Source organism: Oncorhynchus clarkii, chromosome 18, assembly GCF_045791955.1.
Source record: "Oncorhynchus clarkii lewisi isolate Uvic-CL-2024 chromosome 18, UVic_Ocla_1.0, whole genome shotgun sequence".
Taxonomy (NCBI): Eukaryota; Metazoa; Chordata; class Actinopteri; order Salmoniformes; family Salmonidae; genus Oncorhynchus; species Oncorhynchus clarkii.
Genome location: NC_092164.1, coordinates 63,992,562 through 64,010,590, shown reverse-complemented (window position 1 = coordinate 64,010,590; position 18,029 = coordinate 63,992,562). Strand labels below are relative to the sequence as shown.

General features: G+C 41.4%; 1 protein-coding gene across 1 annotated transcript; it reads left to right on the top strand.

Annotated features, from left to right (window-relative positions):
- Nucleotides 1-2,190: 2,190 nt before the first annotated feature.
- On the top strand, nucleotides 2,191-10,464 carry LOC139372765 (RNA-binding protein 43-like). Its single transcript, XM_071112565.1, has 4 exons — nucleotides 2,191-2,325; nucleotides 7,140-7,327; nucleotides 7,477-7,565; nucleotides 7,905-10,464. Exons 1-4 carry the CDS (start codon nucleotides 2,225-2,227, stop codon nucleotides 8,883-8,885), a joined length of 1,359 nt encoding a protein of 452 aa, XP_070968666.1. The 5' UTR covers nucleotides 2,191-2,224; the 3' UTR covers nucleotides 8,886-10,464.
- The last annotated feature ends 7,565 nt before the right edge of the window (nucleotides 10,465-18,029 follow it).

The window sequence follows — 18,029 nt, the reverse complement described above, 5'->3', positions numbered from 1 at the left end:
AAACTACAGGATACAGCAGATAGACCACATCTCAACACTAATAAACTACAGGATACAGCAGATAGACCACATCTCAACACTAATAAACTACAGGATACAGCAGATTGATAGACCACATCTCAACAATAATAAACTACAGGATACAGCAGATAGACCACATCTCAACACTAATAAACTACAGGATACAGCAGATAGATAGACCACATCTCAACACTAATAAACTACAGGATACAGGATACAGGATACCACATAGACCACATCTCAACACTAATAAACTACAGGATACAGCAGATAGATAGACCACATCTCAACACTAATAAACTACAGGATACAGCAGATAGACCACATCTCAACACTAATAAACTACAGGATACAGCAGATAGACCACATCTCAACACTAATAAACTACAGGATACAGCAGATAGATAGACCACATCTCAACACTAATAAACTACAGGATACAGCAGATAGACCACATCTCAACACTCATAAACTACAGGATACAGCAGATAGATCACATCTCAACACTAATAAACTACAGGATACAGCAGATAGACCACATCTCAACACTAATAAACTACAAGATACAGCAGATAGACCACATCTCAACACTAATAAACTACAGGATACAGCAGATAGATAGACCACATCTCAACACTAATAAACTACAGGATACAGCAGATAGACCACATCTCAACACTAATAAACTACAGGATACACTAATAAACTACGATTCCCCTCTATTGGCTCCTCCCCTCGAGGACCACAGCTCTCTATAGGCTCTTCCCCTCTATTGGCTCCTCCCCTCGAGGACCACAGCTCTCTATAGGCTCTTCCCCTCTATTGGCTCCTCCCCTCGAGGACCACAGCTCTCTATAGGCTCTTTCCCTCTATTGGCTCCACTGCAAAAGGATAGGTAAGACACTGGCAGTCACTGCAAAACGATAGGTAAGAAGTTGTGCTAGCTTTATCAAAATATATCAACTCAAGATTCAAATCACAAATGATCACAGAATAATATGTGACATATTGTCATATTGCTTTTTGACAGCACCCCTTTTGATTTTAATGATAGAATTGTTCAGAAAGAATGGATGAATGAATGGGAAGACAGGAGCAGGTGAATTTATTCCTGAGTTTAATGTTAATCTATGCAAGATACTAACACATGACTTATCTGTATATTCAACAGAAATGGTTGCCATAATTGTTAGCTTGCAATGGATAGAGGAGTTGTAACCAAGAAGGTCAGTAATATGTTGGGACTGTGTAGTTTACGATCTGGGAGGTCAGAATGTGAGGATTTATGGGTAGACATAATGATGCTGTTGTTAGGGTAACAAGGAAATGGTATTCACATCTATTGGATTCTGGTCATACAGGAGTTTATGGACATGATGTAGTAAATATAACAACACAAAGAGCAGAGACAAATAATATTGTGGATTTACAGGTGAGGTTGTTCAGAGGGGAAATTAAAACGTTGATTCTGAAAAACGGGTTAGATTGCTGGCAGATACAATGGGACGAAAGTAGTAAGGGAAGACATATTTATAGTACAAGGAAATCTGCACGGGAGATAGTGTCATATAATGGGAACAGAAGGGAGGGAGTTATGTCGTGCAGGATGAGATTAGGACATGTGGGATTGTATTCCTCTTCACATTTGATAGGGAAACATGGTACAGGGATGTGTAATGGCTGCACGGTAGCGGAAACGGTTGAACATGTATTATTATATTGTGAAATTATTATATTATGTAGAAAGAGAGAGGTTGTTTGACAGGGTCAGAGAGGTTGGACGTAATGGGGAGTGGGTGGTATTTTGTGTGTGGGTGATGGGAGTAGTGAGGTTAGTAGTGAGATTACATTTGATTAGAAATGCAGGGTTAGTTTAGAGAATATAGTGGTATAGATAGGGAGTGACTGGCCTCACACTCCAGTGAAGTAGGTTTCGGTGTGAGCACCTGTCAGTTGGTTGCGATTCGCCAATATAACTTAAAGAAATAGAGGAAGAAGGAGGAGTTATGGTGTCCCTGTGCATTTCGAGAGAATCGAAAGTGAAAGGTTGTCAGCAGCAACGCCATAGACTCTGTCGCGTTCACTCTGAAATTTCCGAGTTGCTAACTGGGTATAGTTATACACGTGCCCGCGTCAACGGATAACAAGTCGGAAATGTACGAGTTTCCTAGTTCCGATTAGCATCTGAACGCGGCATCAGTCTATGCGTGACGCTGACAACTTTTCACTTTTCTCGAAATGCATAGTACGACCATACTTCAGTGGTGACGACCTTATTTTGAACAAACCGACAACCCGATATAGGTAAGTTTGATTCAAATAACAACTTTTTGAAGGATAATAAAAACATGTTTGTTGTTAATGCATAATATTTTACATCAAGTATATTTTCAGTGTTTTCTTAGTGAAAAACGGGAGAGGGAAATTGGGAATCGGATTACAATATTGCCAAACTTAAACAAATCACATTGATTGATTAAACGTAGATAACTCACATCTATACACAGTTAATTTAATGCAATAATATTGCGTGCTGTCAATAATTACTTTTCAGTTACATTCCAGTTCTTCACTTTACATTGCCAAGGACCACAGGCTAGTTTGTTTATGGTCTTTCTAGTTGCAATGCGTCGATACTTATTTTTTAAAACATTCTAAAACCCTTACCGTGTACCTACTGTATGTTTTTGCGTGCCGTGCTTTGTCTGCTGAAATCCATACATTTTAATAAAACGTTATTAAATCAAATAAAACCACAGCTGTACTTCTTTAGGATTTGGTTGGCTGATCGCATCCAACTTTTAGTTGTAGACACCGCCACCTACTGTACTGTACTGGTATGATGCCATTCACGACCTTCCCTACGTTACATTTTTGTTATGGTAATACAACATTGGAAACAAGGAAAATTGCCCTGCCAACTAATAGCCCTCACAACAACAAAAAAAAACACCACCCCTTCCACTATTTAACCCGATCTAATACTACTCCAGACTGATAGTCTGAGAGGACAGACCACTTACCACTCAACACCCAAAGCAGCCGTTCTGCAGTAAATCCTCACAATCCCGAGTATTTGTCAGCTACTGCCTCCACAACTTATATTTTCTGTCACTTCTGATCCATTTCTGCAGTATAATTGACAACCATGGCTATGAATGCTAAAAAGCCCACCTTACTGAAGCACATATTCTTAGCATCACTCTCTTGGTCTCTGCCTACTCACAGGAATCCTCTCAGGATCCCTCACCCTGTACCCATCTTCCTCTACCACTCAAATCAAATTGTATTGGTCGCATACAGATGTTTAGCAGATGTTATTGCAGGTGTAGCAAAATGCTTGTGTTCTTCGCTCCAACAGTGCAGAAGTCATAAACAGCACAATGCTTGAAGGACAGCGAAGAGCTGCTGGCAAACGCACAAAAGTGCTGTTTAAATGAATGCTTATGAGCCTGCTGCTGCCTACCACCGCTCAGTCAGACTGCTCTATCAAATATCAAATCATAGACTTAACTATAACATAATAACTCACAGAAATACGAGTCTTAGGTCATTAATATGGTCGAATCCGGAAACGATCATTTCGAAAACAAAACGTTTATTATTTCAGTGAAATACGGAACCGTTCCGTATTTTATCTAACGGGTGGCATCCCTAAGTCTAAATATTCCTGTTACATTAGACAACCTTCAATGTTATGTCATAATTACGTAAAATTCGGGCAAATTAGTTCTCAACGAGCCAGGCGGCCCAAACTGTTGCATATACCCTGACTCTGCGTGCAATGAACGCAAGAGATGTGACACAATTTCTCTAGTTTAATATTGCCTGCTAACATGAATTTCTTTTAACTAAATATGCAGGTTTAAAAAAATATACTTGTGTATTGATTTTAAGAAAGACGTTGATGTTTATGGTTAGGTACATTGGTGCAACGACAGTGCTTTTTTCGCGAATGCGCTTTTTAAATCACCTGTTTGGCGAAGTAGACTGTGATTCAATGATAAATTAACAGGCACCGCATCGATTACATGCAACGCAGGACAAGCTAGATAAACTAGTAATATCATCAACCATGTGTAGTTAACTAGTGATTATGTTAAGATTTATTGTTTTTATAAGATACGTTTAATGCTAGCTAGCACCTTACCTTGGTTCCTTGCTGCACTTGAAAATAACAGCCTGACCCACGCAAGGCAGTAAGCAGTGTACCGAAACAGTGGATTGCAATGTAATCGGCCATGACCAGAGAGAGACTGTCAAAGAATATAGCATGCCGATTAAAGAATATAGCATGACCAGAAGAGACTGTCAAAGAATATTGGCCAGAGAGAGACTGTCAAAGAATATAGCATCGGCCATTTCAAAGAATATAGCATGACCGTTCAACCTCAAAGAATATAGCATGACTAGTGATGGTACGTTTAGCATGACCAGAGACTGTCAAAGAATATAGCATGTGTCAAAGAATATAGCATGACCAGCAGTGTACTGTCAAAGAATATAGCATGACCAGAGAGAGACTGTTCAAAGAATATAGCATAGTCGGAACCAGGAGACTGTCAAAGAATATTAAAACCATGACCAGAGAGAGACTGTCAAAGAATATAGCATGACCAGAGAGAGACTGTCAAAGAATATAGCATGACCAGAGAGAGACTGTCAAAGAATATAGCAAGAGAGACTGTCAAAGAATATATAAAAGAGCTGCTGTTGATAAGAGTGTGTATGTTTTAATTTTCTTTTCACCACTGTCACTGTTTTTATTCAACATTATTACAAAACATAAAACGCCCTTCTCCCAATCGCGCTGCAGGTGCAATGAATGAGTAGACAAGTGTAGCGATAGCCCTTTTTCTTGTTATTTTAATATGGAGGAATATATCACTTTCTCTGGTCATAGGAACAACACAAATCTATGCTTGCATATTGGTTATGCGGTACGACTCGAGATACGCCATCAGGTGGAAGACTGTCTGTCCCCTCTCTCTGGTCAGTCTCACCAGAGGAAAGGAAGGAGAGAGCAGGGACCATGACAGATGGACCCTCTGCTGCTCTCTTGCTCCCTCCTCCCACTGAGAATAAGGCCATGTTCAAAACAACTGAACTCTTTACTCTGAAATCTCAGACTTCCCGAATTCAGTGCGTTCAAGACAACTGGGAACTTGGATGACCATCGTTTTGAATGGTCATCCAACTCAGAATTCCATGTCGGAAACTCGGGCATGTTTCTAGAGCTCTGACTTTCCGACCTGCAGATCACTGACATCATGATTTGACCTGTTGAGTTGTCTTGAAAGCACCATGACAGATGCAGGAGGTACCATCAGTCCAGTAAAATAAAAAAGCAAATTATTTAAATTTATGCTCAGCTGTGCCTTGCAAGTGCTACACCAACTGATCTATTTTGTTATCAAAGCTTGAGTTTTAAAATATAATATGGTCTGAGAAGAACAATATTACCAGGCCAGGCACATAGCCAATATGCTGTGATATTGTATTAGGCCTACTGCTCGTCATTCCCACAACAAATGTTTTATTAGGTTAATGTTACATTTTTAAAGTAATGTTTTAAAAAACAATAGGAGTCGTTGTCCACAAAGCGGTGTTGCTCCCGCCTATCCTTTCTTTGGATTGGTGGATACATTTGGAATATTCGATGAGGGTTGTTGACGTCAACCCGAGAGATGCTATGCTACTAGCCTCATGTCATGAATATGCATAGACATCTCGAGACAACTCCGATATAAAGTGTTTTTTTCTCAAAGTTGCCGGGATGTCACGTGTCCTACTTATATCAGTACACTCGTAACAACTTAAGCATTACGAAACTTCTATTCAGTCAAATTTACCTCATTTAGCAAATAAGCCATACATTTTTTAGTTCGACACACTCTCATTGACCTGCATACAAAAGCTCCTTGTTTGGTGGGCAAAACAAGGGGGAAAAACGCCTCCTGCCGGAGGGAGACAGATTTTCCGCCGAGTTGGGCCTCCCTCTTCTACTCTGGTAGAAGGTAAAAAGGCTATGCTGCGGACGCGCTGCGGGGTGTGGGACATCATCTATAATAATATGGCTGCTCTAAATTCTTTTGACCAGCAGGTGCCACTAGTGTACACTGTGTTGATCAAAGCCCCGAGTAATGAACCTATTTGACACAATTCGCTGAAAAACCTCAATGCTTCAGGATGATTTGTGTCCATCACTAGTTATTGACGCATAGCAACTCAAAGGAGTCAGAGGTTAATAAAAAATAAAAAACCTCTAGTCTGCTCTCAACTCCGTGAGAGGCCGGCAGATTGCGATATTGAGTCGTTTCATCTTACCGTCCAAATGGAACTTATGCAGCCGGCTATACACTCATATCTAGGGCACTATAAAATCCACATTGTGGACAGAATCATATAATCCAGACATTAAAATAGAATTCAACAATATATTTTTTTTAAATTAACTTTGTAGGAAATCAACAAAAACAAATTGGACTTATTGGAAAATGCATTCATTTGCGAAGCAAGTCACAAGAATGCCCCGGTCTGTGGGTATTTGCACACTTGTCTACACTTTGCGTATCCGTTAGCGACGATTCTAATGATAACCTTCTGTTAGAAACGGAAAGGTTTTCCCAAAAACCTTCCCAAATGAATGTTAATTAAAAAGTAGCCTACCTGGCAGAATGATTATTTGCTTCAAACCAGGTGGTCATTTTACGAACTCTGCAACCACATGAGTGCTACAGAAACACTGCTTAGCCAAACAATGGTCTCTTCCTGGTGCACACTTGCACGCCAAAACATTAAAATGTCTTTATTTTTCCCCCCAGACCTCTAAAATGGTCTCCTGATGTGGTTTAAACATTGTTGTGGACTTAGAACATTAAATTCTGAAATGTTTTCTTTTTGAAACCTGAAAATATTCGGGGGAAACGGAAATCTGGAGAAACTAAATGGAATTTGGGGGAAAACATGCTTTCTTTATGAAACACAATTTTTCACCTCCATGCTGGATTAGCTTATGCTAGTCCCAGATGTTGCATATCACATTCAGCCAATAAGACTGCTACAACCTGAGGTGGTGTCACCTGTGGTCATTGCTCACCTCTATGCCCTTTCCCCAGTATTGTCATGGAGGGAACACCCGTGGAGGTGCTTGGCGTCCCCGACGATATCCTTGCCTCTGTTAGAATGGTTGACAAGCTCACAATACACTTCCAACGACCAGGGAACGGGGGAGGAGAGGTAAAGAGAGTACAGTTTCCATCCTACCGCCCAGGACAGGCCTTTGTCATATTTGAGGATCCAGAAGGTAGGCTTATCGAATGGATGAAACTACAGATATCTATTTTTTTTTAGGTACACATAGTCTAATATTAGTTTGTGATAATGTACTATTTGCTACAGAATATATGGATACAGTACATTTGTGGTAAAAACCACCTCTCCTCTCTGTTGCAGTGGCTGCACGTGTGTCGCAGCGGACCCATGTCTTAGAAGTGGATGGGCAACACTTTCCTCTTAAAATCAGGAACGCTGACACGCCTGAGGTAGTAAAAAGACACATCATATTGCAATCCATGTCCTGTAAAAAGGATGGTTACAATTTCCTTTATTGAACCTTTCATTTACCAGGGAATAAACTATTTTTCGAGTTGAGCTGGCAAGAGGTCTGGACGAAGTAGTCAGCATGTACATACAATACTTTACATTAAAAACAATAAGTGGTCAACAACATTTTTCTTCTCAATCAGAGCTTTAAACTCAGTTAGCAACACCATCTACCTTCAGTTTTCAAGGCGTTTGTAGGTCATTCCAAGACCAACGAGCATTGCAGAAGAGTTCTATTTTTTCTCTTGTTTTATTTATGTGTTATGTGTGTGTCGCAGGTGGACGTGCCAGTCAAGGTCGATCTGGATGTGAGCATGTTCTCCAAGGACAGCGAGGAGGTGCTCCAGCCTGTGAACGAGATTCCCCAGCTACCCATTCAGGGCTCCTTTCAGAAGTTCACTGCAGTGAAGGCCCAACTGCAGCAGGTCTTACCCCAGGACACAAACACCCTGCGCCACAGCAGCCCTTCGCCATCCAGTCTCAATAGCCATGCCTCTGGGGCCATTTCCAAATCCTCAATCCGCTGCAACCCATTTCCCAGCCCACAAGCAACAGGGTATGTTGGGGACAACTTGACCCATGTCAGGAACACATCCCCCAAACCAGTGGAACCCATCTCCCAGACCAGTGGAACCCATCCCCCAAACCAGTGGAACCCATCCCCCAAACCAGTGGAACCCATCTCCCAGACCCCATCCCCCAAACCAGTGGAACCCATCTCCCAGACCCCATCTCCCAGTGAGGTCTTCTTCATAACGGACACAGATGTGCTCCGTTATGCCCAGTGCGTCAGGAAAAAGGACATTGATTCCATTCTTGGAGGCCACACAACTCAAATGGATGTTAAGCCAGCTGAAGGTTCAGACCTCCACTATGTTTTCATTGAAGGGAAGAGTCCAGAGGGGGTTATGGAAAAGCTGCAGGTTTTTTTCAACAAGCTTCATTTAAGACTACGAACTCAAGAAATCCCACTATGGACACTCGATCGTGACCGACAGATTAGAATTCATCAACTGGTTCAGAAGTATAATATAATTTATCCTACTGTCCTCGTCGATCAGGTTGGAGATCTCCTCCGCCTTGTAGGACCTTCCAAGGAAAGTTATGAGATGAAGCAGAGGCTCCTGGGAAAACCCATAGACCTGCTACCAGCTGGGCTAACAGGGAGGGTAGTGGACAGGAGTACCCATGGTGCTCCCATCCCATGGGCTCCTGGCCCCGTACCTGACCCCGTGTCTGCTACTGCACCAGATTACTAGTAAATTAACTACATTTTGCAGTAGCTTGGTGGTAGTGGAACTAAAATCAAATCTAGATAGTGTTTGCAGTAGTTCATTACTTGTTGTCATGTAGCAGTGTAGCTAACTACTGGAACTACATACTACGTTTTACCATGTAGTGGTGTAGCCAACTACACACTACGTTTTAGCCATGTAGCCAACTACACACTATGTTTTAGCCATGTAGCCAACTACTGGAACTACACACTACGTTTTAGCCATGTAGCCAACTACACACTATGTTTTAGCCATGTAGCCAACTACTGGAACTACACACTATGTTTTAGCCATGTAGCCAACTACTGGAACTACACACTATGTTTTAGCCATGTAGCCAACTACTGGAACTACACACTACGTTTTAGCCGTGTAGCCAACTACTGGAACTACACACTACATTTTTGGCTAAAATAAAATGAGTGAAGTAGGCCATAATTTCAATTTTTGGGCATCAGACCAACCCGTTTCTCACTTGAAACCTTGTTTTTGTGTTTAGGCTAAATGACACATTCTGTTAATATATGACCCTAAAGTGATCTCTTCTTGTAATTTGTAGTCTGACATTTCAGATTTAGATATGATCCGTTTTCACAAAGTAGTTTGGATGTAGTGAACTACTTTTCAAAATTACCGTAGTTAAGTAATCTATTTTTCTTAACTTCTTCCAGTGTGAGGTAATTGCTAAACTGTCTTTTCTGAGTAGTTTTCCCAACACAGAAAAATACCAGGGCGAGCCTGGCTCCCGTTCATCCCAGGCAAATCTATTCTCTGTCCTGGTACCCAAATGGTGGAACAAGCTTCCAGTTCCCCCTAAAATCAGGACAGCTGAGTCACTGCCCACCTTCTGAAAACCCACCTCTTCAGTATCTTTAACTAACACCCTTGTTGACACTGGCACTACCACTACTCTTTTCTTACTAGCTTTGATCATTTATTGAGGAAAAATGTACTGACTATGACGGTGGTATGTGGTTGTCTCACCTAGCTATCTTTAAGATGGATGCACAAACTGTGCAGTTGACTCTGGATAAGAGCGTCTGCTGAATGACAAAAATGTAACGTTTAATGAACATAGAAGGGGCTACAGTAGGCGCTGTGCCCTCTACACCCAGAAGTCACTCTGATTCCCCGACTAAAATAAAAGAGCATAGAGTTACACGGGAGGTCTTGAGGCCAGAAAGGGCGGATGATGTGTTGGTGCCCTCTGCTGGAACTCAAATGCCAGTGATGAAAAATAAGTCATTACTTCCAAAAAGTCCTACTAACACAATAGAATGGAAGAATGTGCTTTCAAGCAAGAAAAAACCCCTAACAGGTTACTAGTTTAGACGGAGACACCTGTAATGAAAGTGGCTTGGTCTGTTTATTTCATAATATGCTGTGGGGTAAAAATGTTCAATTCACACGTATACACATTTTGTTTTGTAAGGCTTTTTTCTTCTTGGAAAAATTGATTTCTGTATTTTCTAATATTTTCTTTCTCGTGATACGAATCTATTCTAAATGTGGTTTATTTTTGTTTTGAGGGATTGAGGGCAATAAAAATATATTATATTTGTGTAAATTGATCCTTTAACTATATGCTGATGCAAAGGCTGGTGACTATACTCTAGGGGTGGACTTTGTTCATCTACTGTATCTGTTTTAATTATTTAGAGATGATCTCATCTTTTTTTTTGTGTGGAAACTGTTCCTGAAATGTGGTAATTTTAACTCCTCACACACAAGACTAAAATCAACACATCATGCTGTAGTTTGACAATTCCTTTCGACTTGTCATTGTCTCCATGTTTCTCGTCAATCAGTTACTATGGCAGTCTGTTACCATGGCAGTCTGTTACCGTGGCAGTCTGTTACCGTGGCAGTCTGTTACTGTGGCAGTCTGGGTCCATGCGTTTGCCTTAGTATCTGCCTTAGTACTGTGCTTGTTCTTGTCAGACTGATTCTGAGTGTTAACTTCTGGACCCGGAGTTCCGTGAATGGTGATGGACCCACAAGCAGATGAGAGAGGGAAGTGCTCACCAGCCTGCCCTCTGCGTCCCTTCCGGAGCAGGAAGTGAGGCGGCCCCACGCAGTCGACATGACACAACACAACGCAGACTGACAGAGAGAGGAAGTGGTGATCAGAGTTGAGCAGGTTAGGAGGGGGTGAGTGGTAGTGCAGTCTATTATAAGTACTTTAAACGGCATAGATCACTTTTAGAATGCTCAGTGATAATCAAGCACTTTTAGAATGCTCAGTGATAATCAAGCACTTTAAGAATGCTCAGTGATAATCAAGCACTTAGAATGCTCAGTAATAATCAAGCACTTTTAGAATGCTCAGTGATAATCAAGCACTTTTAGAATGCTCAGTAATAATCATGCACTTTTAGAATGCTCAGTGATAATCAAGCACTTTTAGAATGCTCAATGATAATCAAGCACTTTTAGAATGCTCAGTAATAATCAAGCACTTTTAGAATGCTCAGTGATAATCAAGCACTTTTAGAATGCTCAGTGATAATCAAGCACTTTTAGAATGCTCAGTAATAATCAAGCACTTTTAGAATGCTCAGTGATAATCAAGCACTTTTAGAATGCTCAGTGATAATCAAGCACTTTTAGAATGCTCAGTGATAATCAAGCCTTCCGAGAAGCAAAAACAACACTCCAGTGCACTCCAGGAAGTAAAGGTCACACACAGAACACTAATGTCTCCAGAGAAACCTCTCGATTGACATATTGTTAAATTGGATTTAGCAGTGTTACTGCATTGTGTTGTTTAATCAATGAGAGCCATGAGGCTTTATGTTAAACGCCCGCACCAGTAGAAATCCACTTTCTCGAGCTGAAAGAGGATTGCCAGATGAGTTTTAGGCAAATTTGTTTTGCATGGCTCTGTGCCCCAGGTGCAGCAGGTAGCCTAGCGGTTACAGCATTGGGCCGGTCTCCGAAAGGTTGCTGGTTTGAATTCCAGAGCTGACGAGGTGAAATATCTGTTGATCTGCCCTTGAGCAAGACAGTTAACCTTAATTGTTCCAGGTTCGCCATCAATAATGACTGACCTCTGGCCGTGACCCCACTTTCTGAGGATGTCTCGGGGGGAGTGGGATATGCAAAAGAAGCACATGTCCATTTCACACTACACATACAGTGGGGAGAACAAGTATTTGATACACTGCCAATGTTGCAGGTTTTCCTACTTACAAAGCATGTAGAGGTCTGTCATTTTTATCATAGGTACACTTCAACTGTGGGAGACGGAATCTAAAACAAAAATCCAGAAAATCACAATGTATGATTTTTAAGTAATTCATTTGCATTTTATTGCATGACATAAGTATTTTAGATTCTGTCTCTCACAGTTGAAGTGTACCCATTGATAAAAAATTACAGACCTCTACATGCTTTGTAAGTAGGAAAACCTGCAAAATCAGCAGTGTATCAAATACTTGTTCTCCCCACTGTATGTGAAACAGGACAAACATAAGCAGCTCCTCTTTGTTTGATTCTTTTCAACCATTCCATTGATCCGAAAAGAGAACTCTCCACCCACCAGGGGTACCGGGGCCATGGAAAACCAACTCGCTCATTGCTTCAATAGTTAGGCTATCCATACTACCAGAGCTTATGTTCTTTATTTTTCTATGGTGGATTCGCGGCTGCAATTTAGATAATGCATTGATATATACAGTTGAAGTCGGAAGTTTACATACACCAAATACATTTAAACTCCATTTTTCACAATTCCTGACATTTAATCCTAGTAAAAATTCCCTGTCTTAGGTCAGTTAGGAACACCACTTTATTTTAAGAATGTGAAATGTGAGAATAATAGTAGAGAGAATGATTTATTTCAGCTTTTATTTCTTTCCTCACATTCCCAGTGGGTCAGAAGTTTACATACACTCAATTAGTATTTTGTAGCATGGCCTTTAAATAGTTTAACTTGGCTCAAACGTTTTGCGTAGCCTTCCACAAGCTTCCCACAATAGGTTGGGTAAATTTTGGCCCATTCCTCCTAACAGAGCTGTTGTAACTGAGTCTGGTTTGTAGGCCTCCTTGCTCGCACACGCTTTTTCAGTTCTGCCCACAAATTGTCTATAGGATTGAGGTCAGGGCTTTGTGATGGCCACTCCAATACCTTGACTTTGTTGTCCTTAAGACATTTTGTCACAACTTTGGAAGAATACTTGTCATTGTCTATTTGGAAGATCCATTTGCAACCAAGCTTTAACTTCCTGACTGATGTCTTGAGATGTTGCTTCAATATATCCACGTAATTTTAATTCCTCATGATGCCATCTATTTTGTGAAGTGCACCAGTCCCTCCTGCAGCAAAGCACCCCACAACATGATGCTGCCACCCTCGTGCTTCACAGTTGGGATGGTGTTCTTCGGCTTACAAGCCTCCCCCGTTTTCTCCAAACTTAACGATGGTCATTATGGCCATACAGTTCTATTTTTGTTTCATCAGACCAGAGGACATTTCTCCAAAAAGTACGTTCCTTGCAGACCGGCATTTCAAGTTATATCAATATTGGTCACGTTTTACTGTGGATATAGATACTTTTGTACCTGTTTCCTCCAACATCTTCACAGGGTCCTTTGCTGTTGTTCTGGGATTGAGTTGCACTTTTCGAACCAAAGTATGTTCATCTCTAACAGACAGAACGGGTCTCCTTCCTGAGCGGTATGACGGCTGTGTGTTCCCATGGGGTTTATACTTGCGTACTATTGTTTGTACAGATGAACGTGGTACTTTCGGGCATTTGTAAATTGCTCCCAAGAATGAACCAGACGTGTGGAGGTCTACAATTGTTTTTCTGAGGTCTTGGCTGATTTCTTTTGATTTTCCCATGATGTCAAGCAAAGAGGCACTGAATTTGAAGGTAGGCCTTGAAATACATCCACAGGTAGACCTCCAATTGACTCAAATGATGTCAATTAGCCTATCAGAAGTTTCCAAAGCCATGACATCATTTTCTGGAATTTTCCAAGCTGTTAAAAGGCACAGTAAACTTAGTGTATGTAAACTTCTGACCCACTGGAATTGTGATACAGTGAATTATAAGTGAAATAATCTGTAAACAATTGTTGGAAAAATTATTTGTTTCACGCACACCCTAACCCTACGTTATATCACCACCCTAACTCTACATTATATCACCACCCTAACTCTACATTATAACACCACCCTAACCCTACATTATATCACCACCCTAACCCTACATTATATCACCACCCTAACCCTACATGATATCACCACACTAACCCTACATTATATCACCACCCTAACCCTACATTATATCACCACCCTAACCCTACATTATAACACCACCCTAACCCTACATTATAACACCACCCTAACTCAACATTATATCACCACACTAACCCTACATTATATCACCACCCTAACCCTACATTATATCACCACCCTAACTCTACATTATAACACCACCCTAACTCTACATTATATCACCACCCTAACCCTACATTATATCACCACCCTAACTCTACATTATATCACCACCCTAACCCTACATTATATCACCACCCTAACCCTACATTATATCACCACCCTAACCCTACGTTATATCACCACCCAAACCCTACATGATATCACCACACTAACCCTACATTATATCACCACCCTACATTATATCACCACCCTAACTCTACATTATATCACCACCCAAACCCTACATTATATCACCACCCTACATTATATCACCACCCTAACCCTACATTATATCACCACCCTAACCCTACATTATACCACCACCCTAACCCTACATGATATCACCACACTAACCCTACATTATATCACCACCCTAACCCTACATTATATCACCACCCTAACCCTACATTATATCACCACCCTAACCCTACATGATATCACCACCCTAACCCTACATTATATCACCACCCTAACCCTACATTATATCACCACCCTAACCCTACGTTATATCACCACCCAAACCCTACATTATATCACCACCCTACATTATATCACCACCCTAACCCTACATGATATCACCACCCTAACCCTATATTATATCACCACCCTACATTATATCACCACCCTATCCCTACATGATATCACCACCCTAACCCTACATTATATCACCACCCTAACCCTACATGATATCACCACCCTAACCCTACATTATATCACCACCCTACATTATATCACCACCCTAACCCTACATTATATCACCACCCTAACCCTACATTATATCACCACCCCAACTCTACATTATATCAACACCCTAAGCCTACATTATATCACCACCCCAACCCTACATTATATCACCACCAACTACTTTTGGCCAGAGCCCTATGGGTCCTCGTCAAAGCTAGTGCACTACATAGGGAATAGGGTGTCATGAACTAGTGCACTACATAGGGAAAAGGGTGCCATTAACTAGTGCACTACGTAGGGAATAGGGAGTCATTAACTAGTGCACTACATAGGGAATAGGGTGTCATTAACTAGTCAAATCAAATTTATTTATATAGCCCTTCGTACATCAGCTGATATCTCAAAGTGCTGTACAGAAACCCAGCCTAAAACCCCAAACAGCAAGCGATGCAGGTGTAGAAGCACAATGGCTAGGAAAAACTCCCTAGAAAGGCCAAAACCTGGGAAGAAACCTAGAGAGGAACCAGGCTCTGTGGGGTGGCCAGTCCTCTTCTGGCTGTGCCGGGTGGAGATTATAACAAAACATGGCCAAGATGTTCAAATGTTCATAAATGACCAGCATGGTCGAATAATAATAAGGCAGAACAGTTGAAACTGGAGCAGCAGCACGGTCAGGTGGACTGGGGACAGCAAGGAGTCATCATGTCAGGTAGTCCTCGGTCATGGTCCTAGGGCTCAGGTCCTCCGAGAGAGAGAAAGAAAGAGAGAAGGAGAGAATTAGAGAACGCACACTTAGATTCACACAGGACACCGAATAGGACAGGAGAAGTACTCCAGATATAACAAACTGACCCTAGCCCCCCCAACACATAAACTACTGCAGCATAAATACTGGAGGCTGAGACAGGAGGGGTCTAGTGCACTACATAGGGAATAGGGTGCCATTAACTAGTGCACTACATAGGGAATAGGGTGCCATTAACTAGTGCACTACATAGGGAATAGGGTGCCATTAACTAGTGCACTACATAGGGAATAGGGTGACATTAACTAGTGCACTACATAGGGAATAGGGTGCCATTTGGGATGTAGCCAAGGAGAGATGATGTATGCTGCTGTGGAGTCAGAAGCAGCAAATACCCTGATCCTTTCCAGGAGATACAAAATCAAATCAAATACAATTGTATTGGTCACATACACATGGTTAGCAGATGTTATTGTTTAGTGTTATAGTGTAGTGAAATGCTTATGCTTCTAGATCTGACAGTGCAGCAGTATCTAACAGGTAATATCTAACACAACAAAACCTAACAACAAAACCTAATAACAAAACCACAACAAAACCTAATATCTAACAAATTCCACAACAAAACCTAATACACACAATCTAGTAAAGGAATGGGATGAGAATATATAAATATAAAATATATGGATGAGCAGTGACAGAGCGGCTGAGATGCAGTAGATAATATAGAATAGACAGTGTAGTATACAGTACATATGAGATAAGTATTGCGAGATATGTAAATATTCTTAAAGTGGCATTATTAAAGTGACTAGTGTTCTGTTTATGCTAATTACATTAGCCTACATTAGCTCAACTGTCCCGTGGGAGGTAGCCTAGTGGTTAGAGCGTTGGACTAGTAACCAAAAGGTTGCAAGGTTGAATCCAAGAGCTGCCGAGGTAAAAGTCTGTCATTCAGCCCCTGAACAAGGCAGTTAACCCATTGTTCCTAGGCTGTCATTGAAAATAATATTTTTTTCTTAAATTACCTGCCTAGTTAAATAAAGGTAAAATAAAAAAATCATGAAGAAGTTAAAGTGGCCAATGATATCAAGTCGGTAGGCAGCTGCCTCTCTGTGCTAGTGATGGCTGTTTAACAATCTGATGGCCTTGAGATAGAAACTGTTTTTTCAATCTTTCTGTCCCAGCTTTGATGCACCTGTACTGACCTCGCCTTCTGGATAGAAGCAGGGTGAACAGGCATTGACTCGGGTGGTTATTGTCCTTGATTATCTTTTTTTGCCTTCTTGTGACATCGGGTGTTATAGGTGTCCTGGAGGGCAGGTAGTTTGCCCCCGGTGATGCGTTGTGCAGACCTCACTACCCTCTGGAGAGCCCTGCGGTTGTGGGCTGTGCAGTTTACGTACCAGGCGGTGATACAGTCCGACAGGATGCTCTCGATTGTGCATCTGTAGAAGCTAGTGAAGTTTTTCGGTAACAAGCCACATATTTTCAGCCTCCTGAGGTTGAAGAGGTGTTGTTGCGCCTTCTTCACCACACTGTCTGTGTGCGTGGACCATTTCAGATTGTCGGGGATATGTACACTGAGGAACTTCTCCACTGCAGGAGCAACAAGATTGAGTCATGGTCAGATATGCCGAAAAGAGAGCGGGGGAGGGCCTTGCATGCATCGTGAATGTTAGAGTAGCAATGGTCGAGCGTTACTCGCTCGTGTACTGCAATCGATATGCTGATAGAATTTAGGTAGCCTTGTTCTTAAATTAGCTTTGTTAAAATCCCGAGCTACAATAAATGCAGCCTCAGGATATATGGTTTCCAGTTTGCATAAAGTCCAGTGAAGTTCCTTGATGGCCGTCTTGGTATCCGCTCGCGGGGGGGATATACACGCCTGTGACAATAACCGAGGAGAGTTCTCTTGGGAGATAATACGGTTGGCATTTGATTGTGAGGAATTCTAGGTCTGGTGAACAAAATAACTTGAGTTCTTGTATGTTGTTACAATTGCACCATGAGTTGTTAATCATGAAACATACACTTCCATCCTTACCGGATAGATGTTTATACCTGTCGGCGCGATGCACTGAAAATCCCGTTGGCTGTACTGACTCCGACAGCATATCCCAAGCTAGCCATGTTTCCTTGAAACAGAGTATGTTGCAATCCGGGATATCTCTTTGTTAAGCAACTCTTGCCCTGATTTTGTCGACTTTGTTAACTAGGGCCTGGACATTAGAGAGTAATATACTCGGAA